General features: G+C 42.7%; 1 protein-coding gene across 1 annotated transcript in view; it reads right to left on the bottom strand.

Annotated features, from left to right (window-relative positions):
* Window positions 1-20,589, bottom strand: part of LOC115143707 (voltage-dependent calcium channel subunit alpha-2/delta-3-like) — a 77,361-nt gene that overhangs the window by 44,832 nt on the left and 11,940 nt on the right. Inside the window, exons 5-10 of the mRNA XM_065001687.1 lie at window positions 16,068-16,230; window positions 14,736-14,867; window positions 13,189-13,249; window positions 12,702-12,852; window positions 12,243-12,317; window positions 11,924-12,013 (exon numbers count right to left, since the gene is read on the bottom strand). Of these exons, the coding sequence (XP_064857759.1) occupies window positions 11,924-12,013; window positions 12,243-12,317; window positions 12,702-12,852; window positions 13,189-13,249; window positions 14,736-14,867; window positions 16,068-16,230 (672 nt within the window). The remainder of the gene's footprint in view (window positions 1-11,923; window positions 12,014-12,242; window positions 12,318-12,701; window positions 12,853-13,188; window positions 13,250-14,735; window positions 14,868-16,067; window positions 16,231-20,589) is intronic.

Here is a 20,589-nt window from a genome sequence, read left to right as displayed (position 1 = left end):
GAATATGAAGGTGTCAGCTGTAGGTCTGAGTGGTATCTGAATATAAAGGTGTCAGCTGTAGGTCTGAGTGGTGTCTGAATATAAAGGTCAGCAGTAGGTCTGAGTGGTCTGAATATAAGGTGTCAGCAGTAGGTCTGAGTTGTGTCTGAATATAAAGGTCAGCAGTATGTCTGAGTGGTGTCTGAATATAAAGGTGTCAGCTGTAGGTCTGAGTGGTGTCTGAATATAAAGGTGTCAGCTGTAGGTCTGAGTGGTCTGAATATAAAGGTGTCAGCTGTAGGTCTGAGTGGTCTGAATATAAAGGTGTCAGCAGTATGTCTGAGTGGTGTCTGAATATAAAGGTGTCAGCTGTAGGTCTGAGTGGTCTGAATATAAAGGTGTCAGCAGTATGTCTGAGTGGTGTCTGAATATAAAGGTGTCAGCAGTAGGTCTGAGTGGTCTGAATATAAAGGTGTCTGAGTGGTCTGAATATAAAGGTGTCTGAGTGGTCTGAATAGAAGGTGTCTGAGTGGTCTGAATAGAAGGTGTCTGAGTGGTCTGAATAGAAGGTGTCTGAGTGGTCTGAATAGAAGGTGTCTGAGTGGTCTGAATAGAAGGTGTCTGAGTGGTCTGAATAGAAGGTGTCTGAGTGGTCTGAATAGAAGGTGTCTGAGTGGTCTGAATAGAAGAGTGGTACGTGTGAAAGTTCTTTATTTGGAGCTTGTCACGAACCGGCTCAAAGCCCGTAACAAAGGGAGACAACGTGGAGATAGGGAGTAGCAAAATATATATTTATTAACTAAAGTAACTAAGTATAATATACAATGGTGTGTGTAATCAGTAGTGTAAGTGAGTGTTTTGCAAACAAAACAAAAAGGCCACCAAGCAACACAATCTACAAAGGTGTTGAATGTCTCTTCCATGAATGTGAAGAATGCAGGGTGTTGAAAGGTGACAACGCAAACAAACAAAAGGCCACCAAGAACCACAACACAATCTGAACATTAAAGGTGTCTGCAAAAATGTAAAGAATGGATGGAGAGTCTCTTCCATGAATGTGGAAGAGGTCTAAAACTGTCTTTTTATCCTAGGGCAAATCAAATGTATTTATATACACCTGGCCCAAAGTGTTTCCCATGTAGAAGCACGGTGGCTGACGACCCTCTGCACTCCGCCTCGGTGGAGATTATAACAGAACCCATGTTCAAATGTTCATAAATGGACCAGCATCCTAATAAGGAAACAAGAACAAAGACAGAATCACGGCTGAGACAGAGTGGGAGGGTCGTCGAATAGGACAGGAGAAGTACTCCAGCTACACAAAAAGTAAATACTGGAGGCTGAGACAGGACGTTTAGGAATTGTATTTCACCAGCTGTATGTAGGATACTTATTTTAATTGAACATTAAGATGTACTTAATTTGAAATGGGATTACATCACATAAACTACAGGTGGTGTACAAAAATGTAAAGAATCTGAAAGATGGATAATAAGATGACTATTGGACAGATACACACATTCACTGTGGATGGGAGCATTGCTGTCTTCTTGTCCCGCAGTGGGTTCACTTAATTCATCCATTGTTTGGACAAAATAAGGTTATTTTTGGAGCAAGCATATTTTGTTTTCTCACAAGATCTAAAACTGTCTTTAGAAAGGCTTTGTAAAAACAAGTTGAACTAGCTCTATAAGGCAAATCAAATGTATTTATATAGCCCTTCGTACATCAGCTGATATCTCAAAGTGCTGTACAGAAACCCAGCCTAAAACCCCAAACAGCAAACAATGCAGGTGTAAAAGCACGGTGGCTAAGAAAAACTCCCAAAGAAAGGCCAAAACCTAGGAAGAAACCTAGAGAGGAACCAGGCTATTTTGTGGGGTGGCATCAGTCCTCTTTCTGGCAAAGTGGTAAATAACACTACTGTGGCTTAGTGGCCAAGACTTCACCCTCAATGGACATGGCTGCAATTATAACAGAACATTGTCTTACGCAACCAGGAGTGCAGCCGGCCAGATGTTCAAATGTCAGAGAAGGAAACCTATCATCATCCAGAAGGTTATGCACAGCAAAATGACCAGCATCCGGGCAAGAAAGTTTCTGGCCACCAACATCTCTTCTGTTTTAACATCAATACCGTAGTGCTTTAATGAATCTAGGATGTTAAGGCAGAACAGCCCTTGAAACTGCAAACAAGCAGGTGTGGTGGCTAGGAAAAACTCACAGTCAGGTGGACTAGTGGGGTGGGACAGAACATGACCAAGATGTTCAAATGGAGTCATCAGAACAGTTGAAACTGGAGCAGCAGCACAGTCAGGCAGCAAGAGTCATCCTGTAGGGCACGGTCCTAGGGCTCAGGTCCAGCATGGTTGAATAATAGTAAGGCAGAACAGAACAGTTGAAACTGGAGCAGCAGCATGGCCAGGTGGACTGGGGACAGCAAGGAGTCATCATGTCAGGTAGTCCTGGGGCATGGTCCTAGGGCAATAATTCATTTGGTCCTCCTGAGAGAGAGAAAGAAAGAGAGAAGGAGAGAATTAGAGAACCCGTGTGGGTTTCACACTTTAGATTCACACAGGACACCGAATAGGACAGGAGAAGTACTCCAGATATAACAAACTGACCCTAGCCATCCCCGACACACCCTTTCTGTTTAAACTAATGCAGCATAAATACTGTTGAGGCTGAGACAGAGGGTCAGGAGACACTGTGGCCCCATCCGAGGACATCCCGGACAGGGCCAAACATGGACTGTGGATATAACCCCACCCACTTTGCCAAAGCACAGCCCCACACCACTAGTGTCTCGACTGGAGAGTCGAGACCAAATCACGGGCTCAGCTGCTGGACAGAGTGGATTTCAGTTGTAACAAGTACTCCCAGATATAACAAGTTTTAATGAGTCAAAAGATATCTTGTCCTGCAGTTTTACGTGCACGGATCTAGTGGATCTAGGATGTCAGTTCAATCAAATTTAATAAGGCAGTTTTAATGATAACTAGTCCTCTTCTGGCTAGTTCATATAACGATAAGGAGTCAGGTGAAAAGAGAGCTTATACAAAGGTTACATTCATTTTTATACATAGAATAAAGTAGGTAGAGTCTTGTCGTGTTGGTCTTCTGACTGGTCCCAAAAGGTTGGAGGCGGACCTGCTCTTGCCAGAGCAGGAGCCCCCATTGGTGTACAGCAGTCTTCTGTTCTGGGCACCCGACCAGTAGCAGGGGGAAAGTGTGTTTATACTAGGAGATGTTTGTGTCAGGGGTTCGTGAGGTAGAGGGGCAGTTTACTATGGCTGGGTGTATGTGTTCATGCGATGGATTGTCTTTGTTTCCTGGGGTCATAAGACAACAAAGCTGAGGGGATAGTGTTAGGGGGTAGTTTTATTGCTGGCTGTGTGAGCTAGTTCCGGTTTTAGCAGGGGTACGTAAGATGACTTGAGTCAGGCGGTTTGGCTTGGCGCTGTATAATATATGAACTATGTATATGAATGTTTACATATATTTATATAACAATGTTGGGGCTGCATGCCTATATGCCGTTGAGCAGACCTGCATCTACAGTCGAGAATCGCTGGTCAAGCTCACAAACCATCCTGTCCAAGCAGGGGAGCAACAACTCTGTTTTCATTGTTTGGGAACATGACAATTCTGTGCCTAAACTCAAGGCCTCCACCACAAAATCTCCCATTTTCCTTTGTTTGCGCTCTCTTGCTGCATCTGCCTCTGGAATATTGTGAATTTCACAGAGTGCTTTGGCTCTGTCATAAAGATCTGTGCGTTTGCCTATCAGTGTGTCACACACAGCTTGTTTGCTGAAACAAGCTTCTGCCAGGTCTACTGTCTCTTTCTGGAGGAACTTGTGTCGTCCCTCAGTTACAGAAAGAAACTGAGACTGAAACATCAGTAGCAAATACATGGTGGAGAACTGATGAAGCTTTGCTCTTAGACAAACAGCCATGGGGGAGCCAGTGGCAGATAGACAATTAAAAATAGCAGTTAAAGTGTCCAGGACTGTACTTATGGACCTCAGCTGGCATGCCCAGCCAGCGTTTGAGAGCTGTACAAGTTCAGCTGATGCTATTCCAAGTTTGGACTGAGCTTCTTTGAACTTGTGGTGGTTAACTAGGGATGTGTTGAAAAACGAATACACATTCTCCAAGAAACTTAAACTCAGCAGCCTCCGGAATAGCCCTGCAAATATGACACAACACCAAATTAAGCTCATGATGAGGAAAGCAATGTACATAAATTGCCTCTGAATGCAGCACTCTGAAATGTCCTTACACACCTCCTTTGGATCCACTCATGACAGCTGCACCATCATAGGTCTGTGCAACGCACTTTAGGCCTGCTACCCCTCATTAGGAGCTGCTGTTGCAACTCATTTGCTATCGATTGGGCATTAAATGACTTGATTTCTGCTAGTGCTAGTAAACGCTCCTTAACTGTCCCCTCTGTTACAAACCTAACACACAGAGCCAACTGTACAGACTGCCCATCCCTGACCTCATCCACCATAATGGTATACATTCCAGACTTTGACATCTCAGAGACCATGGTGTCCGTAATCTCTTGAGCACAGTATTAGATCATGTCATTCTGAGATTCTGGAGAGAGATACATTGCATTTGATGGAGTATTGTACCTTTGCAGCAAAGGGTCAAACTCCTTCAAAAGCTCCAGACATTCAAGAAAGTTCCCTCTTATTTGTGCTTTCACTAGAGACATCATTGGCATGGATAGAGAGTCCCTGTCTTCCTAACATTGAGGTGACCGCATCAAATCTCCTCAGATACTCCTTCTCTCTGCAATATCACTAGCATGGGCAGATGTTAAAATCTGAGCAATGTTCCCATGACTGCTAGTTGCCAGTAGCTTTGCCATGCCACCACTGTCTGTGTGTTTGTGCCATTCGATGTTTACCCATCCTCTTCCAGCTACCCCCCTACTTTGTGCAATTTCCGCCTGAAGACATACCCAAATCTAACAGCCTGTAGCTCAGGCCCAGAAGCAAGGATATGCATATTCTTGTTACCATTTGAAAGAAAACACTCTGAAGTTTGTGTAAATGTGAATTGAATGTAGGAGAATATAACACAATAGATCTGGTAGAAGAAAATACAAGGAAATAAACAGATGTTTTTCTGTTCTTTTATTATTGTTGCATCTTTTAAAATAAACAAGAACAGCCAAACATTCAGTTATGATACTGAGCATAATTTCAAATAAGAACATAAGTAGGCAACAGTATTTGACCAACGTTTCAGACAGATACCTTCAGGAATGAGTGGGGTACATGCCATTGAGCATGAAGTCACCCAGGTGTCCCTCACAAGTTTTTCTTGATGGCCGGGCGGGGTAGGTGTGGTGCCGGAGACAGCAGGGGTCCGGCTGGATGGACCAGCTTCAGTGGGGGATTTGCACCTTGGCAGTATGGGCTCCCAATCAGAATCACTGGGACTGTGAAACAAAGACACAGACAAACAGACACAGATTATATATAGAGTAAGTAAACATCCACTAAGGTGAGGTGTTGTCCATTCCATGTTTAGATAAAATACATGTAAAATAGAAACATGTAATATATACAGACACACAGACATACAGACATACACCCACAATGTAGAGCAATGTTTACTTTATACATTTCATTATACTTATGTGTACTTTATATTTCATGTCCTAGTCATATTTTTATACATGGCAAATAAAATAAAAAATATCTCAAACAACTCAAATGAATAATATTTGATTTTATTAATTTCAATCAAACGTTACTCACCAATCCAACACAGAATCTTCTCCATACAGGAACATCACCTCAGATTTAGAGTCAAAGAATGCACTGTCTGACTCATCTTGTAGTAATTCACTATCTCTATCAATCTCGTCAATGATATCGTGTAGATCTGTATACTTTGTCTTTGTCTTCGATTTTAAAGATTTACTTGCCATAATTCTTTTCACATCGATGCCTTCAATATGTTGTTTAGAGTACAATTACCCCAAAATCTATCCTCTTCATATGATGCATTAACCAATAAAACAGCTAACCCAACTCAACTATGATGTTTAAAGTAGCTCCCAGACCTAACCCATCTGCATGTCTACAGTGGAATCTAGTCTCTCTCTCTCTTTGGCTCTGCTTCCTATGTCATGGTGTTTTCAAGCTCACCCATTATGCAGCTGGACCTCACTTCACGTGAGACCTCACCGAGGAGAGACATGACGATCTTTACCGCTGCAGGTGCTGTACGGAGTACTGTGTGTGGACCAGACCAACGCCGTCCCAACACCCCGTTCCTGGTGTGTCTGGATGTACACTCAATCTCCAGAATTCAGCCCGTGCACTTGGTTCTCTGCTTTCACCTGAGAATATACACACTGCAACACATGGGCAAGGTCACTCATTTGTGACATTTGAATAACTGACCCCCGTACTCTATTAGTCTCCAGTTACCAGTTAATAATCGATGTGGCATGTCCTCATAAACTGATATCCCAACAATGCTACTAAAGTAACCCCTGCTACTACTAACATGGTCCATGCCTATAGCCTCCTTCACTTACGGTCCCTACAGCGACTGCCGTGAGAATAACTACTGCCTGTCATCTGTCAAGTGTTCACTGGCTGTTAGAAATTGGCAAAGAGATGTATGAGTTGGAAGAATATTCAACCTACATATATCATTCCATCTAACCCCCATAACACACTAGTCACTACTCCTAATGCAATCCTACAGTTATAAACATACTAAAACATTCTCAAATCAATTTGTCAATATACATCAGTCCCTGCTCTGGAACAATGATCACTCTCATGTTCCACGAAACCTAAAAACATATTGACATCAAAAGGAAAGAGAGAAAAAAATACATATTTATACACCTCCCTTGACGTGACTAAAACTGGGGAAAGAACCGTCCATCTGTTACGTTCTATCTCAATGTATTGTTTGTCTTTATGCCCTCTCCTTCATTTCCATCATTGGGTGTTATCGCAAAACACAGACTATAAACCTTATAGTCAATGAATTATATCATCCAGCCATCTCTATTTATCAATACAATTTAACATAAAACTTCTAATGACATAATAAAACAAAACAAACAAAAACCTTCATGTTACCCCAAGCTATCATCCAGTAAGTTCTAACAACCTCCCTGTCAAAGGATACTTAGAGAAGGTTTCCAGAGCTTCCCAGGGCATAATAAGTGTAAAAAGTGCCCCAACCCTCACTGTTCAAAAGCAACTCTCTCTTGCTGTATCCAAATCATAACTAAAACATTTTTATAAATTATCAACTCAAATTCAGAATAACAGTCCTTAGTGCTTACTTTAATTCCATAAATAAATTATCCTTAGTGCTTAAATTCAGAACTCAAATTCAGAATCAGTCCTTAGTGCTTACTTTAATTCCATAACTCAAATTCAGAATAACAGTCCTTAGTGCTTACTTTAATTCCATAACTCAAATTCAGAATAACAGTCCTTAGTGCTTACTTTAATTCCATAACTCAAATTCAGAATAACAGTCCTTAGTGCTTACTTTAATTCCATAACTCAAATTCAGAATAACAGTCCTTAGTGCTTGCTTTAATTCCATAACTCAAATTCAGAATAACAGTCCTTATTACCATAACTCAAATTCAGAATCAGTCCTTAGCTTACTTTTTAATTCCATAACTCAAACAGTCCTTAGTGCTTACTTTTAATTCCATAACTCAAATTCAGAATAACAGTCCTTAGTGCCACTTTAATTCCATAACTCAAATTCAGAATAACAGTCCTTAGTGCTTACTTTAATTCCATAACTCAAATTCAGAATAACAGTCCTTAGTGCTTACTTTAATTCCATAACTCAAATTCAGAATAACAGTCCTTAGTGCTTACTTTAATTCCATAACTCAAATTCACAATAACAGTCCTTAGTGCTTACTTTAATTCCATAACTCAAATTCAGAATAACAGTCCTTAGTGCTTACTTTTAATTCCATAACTCAAATTCAGAATAACAGTCCTTACTTTAATTCCATAACTCAAATTCAGAATACACAGTCCTTAGTGCTTACTTTAATTCCATAACTCAAATTCAGAATAACAGTCCTTAGTGCTTACTTTTAATTCCATAACTCAAATTCAGAATAACAGTCCTTAGTGCTTACTTTAATTCCATAACTCAAATTCACTTAATAACAGTCCTTAGTGCTTACTTTAATTCCATAACTCAAATTCAGAATAACAGTCCTTAGTGCTTACTTTAATTCCATAACTCAAATTCAGAATAACAGTCCTTAGTGCTTACTTTAATTCCATAACTCACAATAACAGTCAGAATAACAGTCCTTAGTGCTTACTTTAATTCCATAACTCAAATTCAGAATAACAGTCCTTAGTGCTTACTTTAATTCCATAACTCAAATTCAGAATAACAGTCCTTACTTTAATTCCATAACTCAAATTCACAATAACAGTCCTTAGTGCTTACTTTAATTCCATAACTCAAATTCAGAATAACAGTCCTTAGTGCTTACTTTAATTCCATAACTCAAATTCACACTTCTCAACTTAGAACACATCATCCCTATTAAAATATACATTTATAAACAAATCCTTTTAGTGCCAGTAATAACTATTCTCATTTACAGCCCCCTTTATTCCTGTTTTCCTGTCATAAGTGACCCGGTAATGAAATATCAGTATCTCAATGCAGACTTCATCTAAATTATCAGCAGTGTGTATACCTCCCCTCTTTCCTTCTCCCGGCACTTATCATTGTAGCGTGTTTTTTTCCAGATATCGTTTACAGTTCCCAACGGCACATGTAACTCTCGCATGTCCCATTTAATGACCCTTGATCGTGTCCCAATTTCGATACCCAAATAGATACATCCGATTCTCCCACGTATATAAATCTCTCATCTGAGCCGTTCTCTCTCTATGCTCACTCCACATATGCTCTCAGCACTCCTGCCCCAATTTATGGCTCGGACAGATAGAAGTGTTAAAAGTCACTTTTGCCTTGCACACCTTTGTCGCTCTTTCTTCAGCCGGTAAGGGAGGGTTTTAGGGTTCACACACAGTTTGTGGTCAAATTATTCCTACCATGCATTAAGACACGATCACCGACAACGATGAGAGATAGGTGAGGAGGTCAGAGACCTGACCGTGTGGTGCCAGGACAACAACCTCTCCCTCAACATGATCAAGACAAAGGAGATGATTGTGGACTAGAGGAAAAGGAGGACCGAGCACGCTCCCATTCTCATCAACGGGGCTGTAGTGGAGCAGGTTGAGAGCTTCAAGTTCCTTGGTGTCCCATCACCAACAAACTAACATGGTCCAAGCACACCAAGACAGTCGTGAAGAGGGCACAACAAACCTATTCCTCCTCAGGAGACTGAAAAAGATTTGGCATGGGTCCTCAGATCCTCAAAAGGTTTACAGCTGCACCATCGAGAGCATCCTGACGGGTTCCATCACTGCCTGGTATGGAAACTGCTCAGCCTCCGACTGCAAGGCACTATAGAGGGTAGTGCGTACGGCCCAGTACATCACCGGTGCCAAGCTTCCTGCCATCCAGGACCTCTATACCAGGCAGTGTCAGAGGAAGGCCCTAAAAATTGTTAAAGACTCCAACCACCCGCATGGCAAGCGGTACCGGAGTGCCACGTCTAGGTCCAAGAGGCTTCTAAACAGCTTCTACCCCCAAGCCATAAGACTACTGAACATCTAATCAAATGGCTACCCAGACTATTATTATTGTCCCCCCCCTGCTGCTGCTACTCTGATATTATCTATGCATAGCCACTTTAATGTAGACATAATTACCTCAATTACCTCAACATCAGTGCCCCCAGCACATTGACTCTGTACTGTTAGGGTTGCGTCAAATCTACATGTACATAATTACCTCAATTACCTCGACATCGGTGCCCCCAGCACATTGACTCTGTACCGGTACCCCCTGTATATAGCCCCGCTATTGTTATTTACTGCTGCTCTTTAATTATTTGTTATTCTTCGGGATTTTCCTAAAACTGCATTGTTGGTTAAGGGCTTGTTAGTAAGCATTTCACTCTACACCTGTTGTATTCAGCGCATGTGACAAATAAAAATAGATTTGTAATCTTCATCCCTGAAAACGTTTTCATCCTGGAGGAGACTGCAGGAGGCAGGTGATACATGCAAATACATGTTATTTCTAAGGCTATTGTTTATTTCAAGTATATGCCGTGATTATTGAATATAACTATAGCCTAATAGATGCCTTAATCGTGTTCTACCAACAGGAAAGAACATTTAGTACAGCATGCCAAACTGACCCCTAAGGTGCCAGAGTGTTCCTGTGCTGCAGTGGAGAAGAGGTCCACTTGGACCATCACTAAAGAGCTCAGGGCCCAGCTAGATTGCGCTCACGACCATCAGTATACAACCGAGTCCTGCCCCTATATGCCACAGATGGAGCTGACGGAGAGTGAGATCAGTGTAGACCAGAACTCGCTGTCTGAACCTGAGAGCTCAGAATCACAATCACAGTTCGAGTCAAGATATACTATTGATCACTTTGGGGAGGGGGGCTGGTGTTCCCAAAAAATGGAGAAAGGCAGGTTATTCAACAGCGAATTCAAAATACACCATAATTCAAAGATAAAGGGAATCGGTTTTAACAGTGAAAAAATGTTTTTCCACTGACTCTTTTACCCGTTTTAACAGATGTGCTACCCTGTCCCGGTCCTGGTGTTTTAACAGATGTGCTACCCTGTCCTAGTCCTGGTGTTTTAACCATTGTCCATTTGCTTCAATATATCCACATCATTTACCTTCCTCATGATGCCATCTGTTTTGTGAAGTGCACCAGTCCCTCCTGCAGCAAAGCACCCCCACAACATTATGCTGCCACCCCCGTGCTTCACGGTTGGGATGGTGTTCTTCAGCTTGCAAGCATACCCCCTTTTTCCTCCAAACATAGCAATGGTCATTATGGCCAAACAGTTCTGTTTTTGTTTCATCAGACCAGAGGACATTTCTCCAAAGAGTACGATCTTTGTCCCCATGTGCAGTTGCAAAATGTAGTCTGGCTTTTTTATGGCGTTTTTGGAGCAATGGCTTCTTCCTTGCTGAGCGGCCTTTCAGATTATGTCGATCTGGACTCGTTTTACTGTGGATATAGATACTTTTGTACCTGTTTCCTCCAGCATCTTCACAAGGTCCTTTGCTGTTGTTCTGGGATTGATTTGCGCTTTTCGCGCCAAAGTACGTTCATCTCTAGGAGACAGAATGCGTCTTCTTTCTGAGTGGTATGACGGCTGCGTGGTCCCATGGTGTTTATACTTGCGTACTATTGTTTGTACAGATGAACGTGGTACCTTCAGGCATTTGGAAATTGCTCCCAAGAATAAACCAGACTTGAGGAGGTCTACAATTTTTTTTCTGAGGTCTTGGCTGATTTATTTTAATTTTACCATGAGGTCAAGCAAAGAGGCACTGAGTTTGAAGATAGGCCTTGAAATACATCCACAGGTACACTTCCAATTGACTCAAATGATGTCAATTAGCCTATCAGAAGGTTCTAAAGCCATGACATCATTTTCTGGAATTTTCCAAGCTGTTTAAAGGCACAGTCAACTGAGTGTATGTACCTTCTGACTCACTGGAACTGTGATACAGTGAATTATAAGTGAAATATTCTGTCTATAAACAATTGTTGGAAAAATTACTTGTGTCATGCACAAAGTAGATGTCCTAACTGACTGGCCGAAACTATAGTTTGTCAACAAGAAATTTATGGAGTGGTTGAAAAACGAGTTTAATGACTCCAACCTAAGTGTATGTAAACTTCCGTCTTCAACTGTAGCTACTGTATATTTCTTTGTGCAATGTCTGTGGTGAACGAATGAATGAATGAACTTTTACAGTGTTAATTTCGGAGGCTGAACTTACATCATTTAGAATGGTGAACGCTTCGGTCAGAGCATCACCCAGCAGACCAATCCCTTTGGCGAACAGCTTGTCCAGATGTTCTCGGAAATGCTAACAGATAACATAGGAAGAGGCAAACATGATATGATCTACATACAATCGTGTGTGTGTGTGTGTGTGTGTGTGTGTGTGTGTGTGTGTGTGTGTGTGTGTGTGTGTGTGTGTGTGTGTGTGTGTGTGTGTGTGTGTGTGTGTGTGTGTGTGTGTTTGCGTGTGTGTGTGTGTGTGTGTGTAAGTGTGTGTGTGTGTGTGTAAGTGTGTGTGAGAGAGGGGAACTTACAGCTTTATTATTTCTGTCTGCTCGTACCAGTGTACCGTTCAGACAAGGCTCCACATAGTGCATCTCCTGATTGTACTGTGAACACATATGGAGAGGGTTAGATATGAGTGGAATGATACATGAAGTGCACACACATACACACGCACACACACACACACACACACACACACACACACACACACACACACACACACACACACACACACACACACACACACACACACACACACACACGCACACACACGCACACACACACACACATTGTGCAGGAAATTCTAGACATAACTATTTATCCATTGTCATTGTTTTAGATAAGAGGTTGACTAATCATCATAAACACGGTATAGAAAAACGAGCCGTAGAAACACCTTATTTTACTCAAATAAACAGATAAGTTTAATACCCCCACACACACACACAAAATCCCACCCCCACAAACAGGTCATTAATGATACTGACAGCGATGATGTTGAAGAAGTCATCGTCTCCCAGTGTGTCCAGTATAGAGGAAACAGTCTGTCTGGCAATGGTCAGTCTCAGGCCCTTCATACTGCCACTAACATCCACCAGGATCACCATGTCTTTAGGAGACGTCGCTGCCTGGATGTACCTGAGCAAGATGGGATGATAACCTAGTATCCACACAGTAGCCCAACATTGGATCTATCTATCCATCAAATACATGGGAGTATAGCAAGTGCGTGGATAACAACACACAACCCGTTGCCCAACCTAGGACTGCAATGCAGCAAACATTGACTGGAATCAATTTACTGTAGCGGAGCCAAAGCAACACACAACAAATGGACAACGTACGTGACAGGGTTCAAGACTTGCCATACTGTACGCTGCACAAACGTCTTGATATGGACATCATACTGTAGGAGGGCAAGAGAGGAAGCCGTGTTCTAATTGGCTAATGTTGACCTATTGTGAAAAAGCATACCACTTCCTGTTCCTGCAGTCGAAGGCGATGACCCCGTGTTCGTCTGGATGCCATTTGACCCCTGCAACCATGAGGAGAAAGACATGTAGCTAGATACACAAAGCACCATGTTTAAGTCATACGGAGTGTAAGGATGTGCCAGAGTCAACTATGGGCTGCACATTGCCTGTAGAAATGGCGGTTAAACATGTCTCCGTTTCTTTCATTGCTACTCAATAAAAATTAGAAAGGAGAGTCTGGTCTAAGGATGCCAGATCCCTGAAGGGCACAGTGCTATGCTAGTGTGTCCTACACTCTAAAGCAGGCCTGGGAAATTCCAGTCCTCGAGGGCCTGATTGATGTCACAGTTTTGCCCCAGCCCCAGTTAACACACCTGACTCCAATAATCACCCAATCACCCAAGCTTCAGTTTCGAATGCAATTTGATTAATCAGCTGTGTTTGCTAGGGATGGGGTAAAAGTGTGACTCTGCTCTAAAGCCTCATTACTGAGCAGTCTGGACGTCATTCATTTCAATGGGGATCGTCCACAACGGAGTGGTACCGCAGCTCCCCCTTGCGGTTGAAGGCTCCTTTGCAAAACGGATGTCGCATGCTTCAAATTTTGAGTTGTCTTCACTGCAGCCAGAGAGGAAGAGGCGAAGCGAGAGGGATAACTGTGTCCATAATCTGTTTTAGTGAATAGTGAATACTATTTTAATAGTAATGTTAAATTGACTGTTGCCTCCCATTTAATTTTATTGTGATGGTAATGACTTTTGTTTTTGATGAGAATTGTTAAGTGGAGGTCACTAGCGACACTATCTTCAACTTAGCCCAGCTTTTAGCTAGCTAGCTGCTCTGATAACTAGCTTGACTTGCTAGAAAGTTAGAGAAACAAGTTGAGGAAAAAGTTACTAAACAAAACATTTAATTATCACCTGAAACAATATATTTCACCCCCCAAATGCTATCTCTGACGAGAGAGTAGGCACTCCTCCATCTTGTCTTGCGTTGTGAAACCCTATGCTCTCGGTCCACCAGCGGAACGAGATTGTGTGAAGATGACATACAACGTCATGAAACACGGCATGATGTGTACGGGGCATAGCACTACACTAGCCTGACCTAATGCAGGACATCATCCACTGTCATCCACAGTGGTGAATGACTTTAAATGATATGACTGCAATGAGAAGGGGACGCATTTCTGTATCACCACTTATTGGCCATCTTTGTGGTGTTACAGTGGGATATAGTCCTGCAGTCAGCCCTGTGGCTGTCTGATGGTGCTGTAATGATCGAATATCTCTGACTGCCATTGCTCTGGACTGCTTTGTGGTATGCCGCTGCTGGACTCACGCATTGGGATTAATTTGCTATATGCATCCTCTCTGACGGTCTGTAAAATTACAACATTAGCAAAATCACCCTTTTAGTGATTCCATTTCATTTCCCCGCAGTTCGTACAGTGACTGCTCCCAGAACCTCCCCCACACACGCACACACTTAGAACACACACACACTTAGACGCACAGACACACACTTAGACACACACACACAACTCACCGGGATACTGCCTAAAGAAGCCCTTGGCACTGCCAAAGTACTGCCATATCAGGGACGGATCTTTTTCAAAGTTATCCACAAACACTTTATTCAAGGCCTCTGACCAGTACACCCCATTCACTATGGCTGGATCTGAGCGAGAGAGACAGAGAGAGACAGTGAGCGGGAGAGAGACACAGACACAGACAGACAGACAGACAGACAGACAGACAGACAGACAGACAGACAGACAGACAGACAGACAGACAGACAGACAGACAGACAGACAGACAGACAGACAGACAGACAGACAGACAGACAGACAGAGACATAGAGACAGAAAGAGAAAGGGGAGGGGGGGAGGGAGGGGGGGGGAGGGGAGGGGAGGGAGACAGAGTGAGTGAGATAATAACCAGGTAATAATGATCATCATCACCATTAACACTGAACACAGGTGTGCTGGACCGTTAACCTTTGGCCCTTATTGACCCTGCTGGTGGAGGGACATTGGTGGAGGGACATGCTGCATGGCCTCCACATACATACACACACACAGAGACACAAACACACACACACACACACACACAGCCAAAGCAGAGACTGATCCTGTCAGGGAGCCTCTCATTGTGCCAAGAACAAAGGGGGAGTGTGAAGCGCTGATGAGGCCATTATATCCAAAGGAAAGAGGTCATTATATCCAGAGAAAAGTCAGCCAGGACTACACAGAGAGGCCACACACTGGGCTAGAAAACAAATAACAGTCAGTCACTACAAGAGAAAAAAAATAAACATCCCTTCCTCTCTCCTCTCGTCACTCACTCATGCTGTGACTGCTCTCTCTATCGTCGGGCCATTATGGACCACACACCCTCCAGTGATACCGACACGGCTAGAGCACTTCACCTCGTTCTCACCATGCAGGGTCAGGGTCCATTCCATTCCATTGAAAATATATGGCACGTTTCAGTTGTTTTAATTCAAATTTTTGAGTTTGACATGAAATTGACCACAAATCAGCTTCTCATTCAATTGAAAATATTTGTATTTTCACTGAAGGGCAAATCTGTTCCCGCCATGCACCCACTCCTATCTCATCTCTTGTGGGCATGCCCCTACTTTTGCTGTATCCATTTTTGCACACAGTGGTGTCTGAGTGTTCCTAAATTTGTTGTAAATGTTGGTGGGCACCCGGACCACAATGAGGCTTAGATCTACCCATACACTTTATTTCCAGTAGGCTCTGTTGGGTGTTCGTGATGGTGTGTGCTATTGAACATACCTTTGCTGTACACGTCGGTGTGTGCTGTTGAACGTAGTTTTGCTGTACACGTCGGTGTGTGCTGTTGAACGTACCTTTGTTGTACATGTTGGTGGGCACCTGCACCACACTGAGGCTGAGGTTGACTGACAGATTGTTGAAGTGGTCGTTGGGTTCCAGAACGAACTCGCCTCCCAGCTCCACGTTGTTGCCCTCCTCATCCACCTCGTTGATCAGCACCGCGTTAAAGTACTCATACTGAGGAGAGGGAAATAATCCAGACCGTAATGATAGAAGTAACATTGAGTTAGCATCAGCACCGCATTGAAACACTCATACTTGGGAGGAATAGACAGTACACCAGTGGAGGCTGCTGAGGGGAGGACAGCTCATAGTGATAGCTGGAATGGAGTCAATGGAACGGTTTCAGCCACGTGGACGGCAGATAGCCTAGTGGTTAGAGTGTTGGACTAGTAACCGAAAGGTTGCAAGATCAAATCCCTGAGCTGACAAGGTAAAAATCTGTTCTTCTGAATAGGGCAGTTTACCCACTGTTCCTAGGCTGTCATTGAAAATAAGAATTTGTTCTTAACTGACTTGCCTAGATAACTAAAGGTCAAATATGCTTGATACTGTTTCAATGACTCCATTCCTGACAATGTTATGAGCCATCCTCCACTGCAGTACTCATTGGGTTAACAGAGTTACATCCACATTGTCGATCAGCACTGTGTTGAAGTACTCATATTGGGGAGGAACAGATACAATGCCTTTGGAGAGTATTCAGGCCCCTTTGATTTTTTCCACATTATGTTGCCTTATTCTAAAATGGGTTAAATATTTATTTTTCCTCTGTACTCTACACACAATACCCCATAATGGCAAAGCGAAAACAGGTTTGACAGAGCTCTTGATCTGATAGAGCTCTAGAATTCCTCTGTGGAGATGGGAGAAACTTCTCAAATACAGGTGTGCCAAGCTTGTAGAGTCATACCCAAGAAGACTCGAGGCTGTAATCGCTGTCAAAGGGGCTTCAACAAAGTACTGAGTAAAGGGTCTGAATACTTATGTAAATGTGATATTTACATTTGTTATTTGTAATAAATAAAAAACAGTTTTTGCTTTGTCATTATGGGGTATTGTGTAGATTTTAGATTTAATCAATTTTAGAATAAGGCTGTAACGTAACAACATGTGGAAAAAGTCAAGGAGCCTGAATACTTTCCGAATGCACTGCATATAGAGTTACAAATCCAATAATCAGAACAGTGCTGCATTGAAGTACTCACACTGACGAGGGGAAACGGAAGAGTTAACATTCAACTCAACAACCAGTTTCAATAGCCTTGTAGCTATAAAGTCCTACTTTATTTCTCTTGACAACCCAGACCCTGATGAGAAAAACACAGAAGTGTTGCATAAACGGGACATCCTTTGTGATGAGGTCAGAATTACAATAGAGGTGTGTTCAGACTGTGCATTTACACAGTAACTAGAGTCAAGTCCAGCACTCTCTCGGAGATGTCTCAAATGGAGTGGATGGTACAGTGTAGCAGACTAGCAGTGGTGGTTAGCTCTGCTGCTCGGCACTCTGGACGATGGGGGTTAAGGGAACAATCAGACTTCTCTGAAGTGCAACTCTGCCGTGTGATTGGCCTGTCCTTCACAGGGAACCTGCTTAGAGGAGAGACTCTCTCATTCTTTCTAAGCAGCCCAGATTTGGCTCTGGCTGTGGACTGACGGGGCCCTGTTTGCCAGTGTGGTGCTGGGGGGAAGGATTGGGGGAGGGAGCTGGAGAGGGGAGGTGTGATGGACTCTGTGGCGTACTCTGGGAAGGCCACGCCGGCATCACCATAAAGCAGGGCCTGACAGCTCATATCACGCCTGAGCGCCCCTCTGACTGGCCGAGGCGGGGGGAAGGGAGGAGGAGGGAGGAGGGGAGGAGAGAAATGTGCACGCTCAGCAGAAGTGATCGTGCTGTAGAGAAAGAGGGCCGTTAACCATCAGGGTTATTACTGTAGCACAGAGCAGGAGTAGAGCAGGGCCAGGCTGGGCAGGGGACACTGCGGCTCCACGCCCGAGACGCTCCACTGACTCTTCATGTAGGTTACTGTACACCACTGCAGTGAGATTGGGCCTACACTCTTAGAAAAAAGGCGCAATCTAGAACATAAAAGGGTTTTTTGGTTGTACCCGTAGGAGAACCCTTTGAAGAATTGTTTTTCCACAGAGGGTTCGACATGGAACCCAAAAGGGTTATACTTGGAACCACAAAAGGATTCTACCTGGAACCATAAAGGGTTCTCCTGATTTCTAAGAGCGTACTGTACCAGGATTGGCAGCATAGGCAGGCATTGGTGGGTCTAATCTCCTTTTCACATTATTACGCAACCCTGATTTTTCACAATGTCCTTTCCAGTACAGTTCCATGCAACAACTATGGATGGATACGTAACCGGGCCAGGCACAGTACAGCTTGGCTTGGCTTGCCTCGGCTTGGCTTGCCTCAGTAGTGTATAAAGGGTATAACTGGTCTAAAACCGGGCTGACTCAGCTCATGTGTTCCCTTCCTTAGTCGACCCCATCTTGGAGGTCAGTGTATCGCCTATGAGAGTGTCTCAAGTCTCTTCAATGAGACCCCGTGCTCCGTCGTGGCCATTTGATCCTCAGACTGAAGGTAGGCAGCCAGAAATGACTGAGACTTCTCTGCAATAGTAACAGGCTTCCCACAAAGTTTTCAAAAATACTGTCTGTAGAAAAAGACTGTAGATTAATAAATGTAATGATATATACAGGCCCGTGTTCTAATATTATGTCCCAGCTATAAGCAATCCCTCTGGTTACACACTGGTTGAATCAACGTTGTTTGCACATCACTGCAATGAAATTACATTGAACCAACGTGGAATAGACTTGACGTCTGTGCCCAGTGGAATGTAACACTGTTTGATTTTTTTAAAAGTCTTATGTTGAAGCAAATACACTGTAGCCTATATGCAGCCTACTTTATCGAGTGGAAATTCAAACAGACGAAAACGAGGCTACATAAACAAACAGCGTTAAGGACATTAGATCATTTTATAACATCAAACTCTGTGACGCATCATTTCATCAACCTATTGCCGTTTTCTGACACCGTGCATTTTTCACGCACCATTTCCCGAATTCACTATTGTCTCGTTTTAAGAGGGTGTAGTGTTTTACATTGACCCGTGTTAGGTTTTACAGACAGGGTTTAAGGACGTGCAGGTGACAACATGGTATACCGCAAGGTGAACTCTCTCAACCACTGTATCCGCTCAGTAGCCCCTAGGTTATCGATAACAGATCCCACAAAATAATAATGTATTTTTACTGTTGTGTCATTTTATGTTAGATGTCTCTCTGCAGTGTATATTTAATTGTTGAATAAGAGATACGTGTTTTGTAAGCGTTTATGAGGCTTTAAAATAGTCTGGCTACTTTTGCTGATAATAAATACACATCAGACCTTGTTTTGCAGTTCAAAGCAGGCTATGCTTTGAAGGAGGGAAAAAATCTGGTTTAGCCTACTCTAGATCTCATAGATCAACGATTAGCAATTCTGAAAATCTTTTACGACAGTTTTCTAGAGAGACGTGGAGCTGCGGGGTAGTCTACGCTAGATATTTACAATGAAGAATAGGCGTTAGGATTTTTACAATGAACATGCGGGCATGAAGTTGCAGCAAGTTCACTGTAAAATAAGTAGCCTGAATAGAGCCTAAAGGAAATAACGAAAGTACATGTTTTGACGTATATAATAACCACGTGAGAGATCGATGCACGTTATTCGCCAATAGGTTGCATCTCATATAGCGTTAAAAAAAAGGGATGAATTTGGTCACCATTTCAAATAATACCAAACAATGCTTATCTAAAATAGTGGCCATGTTAAGTACGCACTAAAATGTCAGCTAAACAATCAGTAACAGCCTTCAAAAGCTGTGAAAATGTGTTACAAAGCTTGTGTAAGCATGTGTAGCTTATTGTAAACGTGTAGGCCTATACTGTAAATACAGCGTATGTGTAGCCTAAATATAACACCCATAAAAAAAAACAGGAAACCATTTCCCAATGACAATATGCTATTAAATCATAAAACAATACAATAACGTTATATACATACATATATCACCAGAGCAAGGAACATACATAATCATCTGGACACATGTAATCAGAGTGTTATCCCCAAACTGGAATAAGTGCAGAGTAATGAAGAATAATAACATTGAAATATGGAGAAGGAAATGTGGTCCTATAATGGTAATAATGACCTGCTCGACCTTCTTCCAATGCGTTCATATAATCACCAGCGAAACAAACCCTGCAAACCATGATCACAAAGTATCCATAACGCAAATGCGTCTATTAACTGGGAAGTGTGGCGCCATTATTTCAAAGTGTTTTTGTTGCCCGAGTGAGTTTCTAATCTTCAGGAGGAAATGTGGAACAATGCACTGTGCATAAGAGTTAAATTAATCTTTGTCTACTGGGAAGAGGGAGAAAGGGGGGTAGAGAGACAGAGGGAGGGAAGCAGGGTCCTGTACATTCTCAGTGTTACAGAATTACTGCAATCCCACCGCATAGGAAGAGGAG

The sequence above is a fragment of the Oncorhynchus nerka genome, linkage group LG15 (assembly GCF_034236695.1).
Source record: "Oncorhynchus nerka isolate Pitt River linkage group LG15, Oner_Uvic_2.0, whole genome shotgun sequence".
NCBI classification, from domain to species: Eukaryota; Metazoa; Chordata; class Actinopteri; order Salmoniformes; family Salmonidae; genus Oncorhynchus; species Oncorhynchus nerka.
This window is presented reverse-complemented; position numbering and strand designations above follow the sequence as displayed.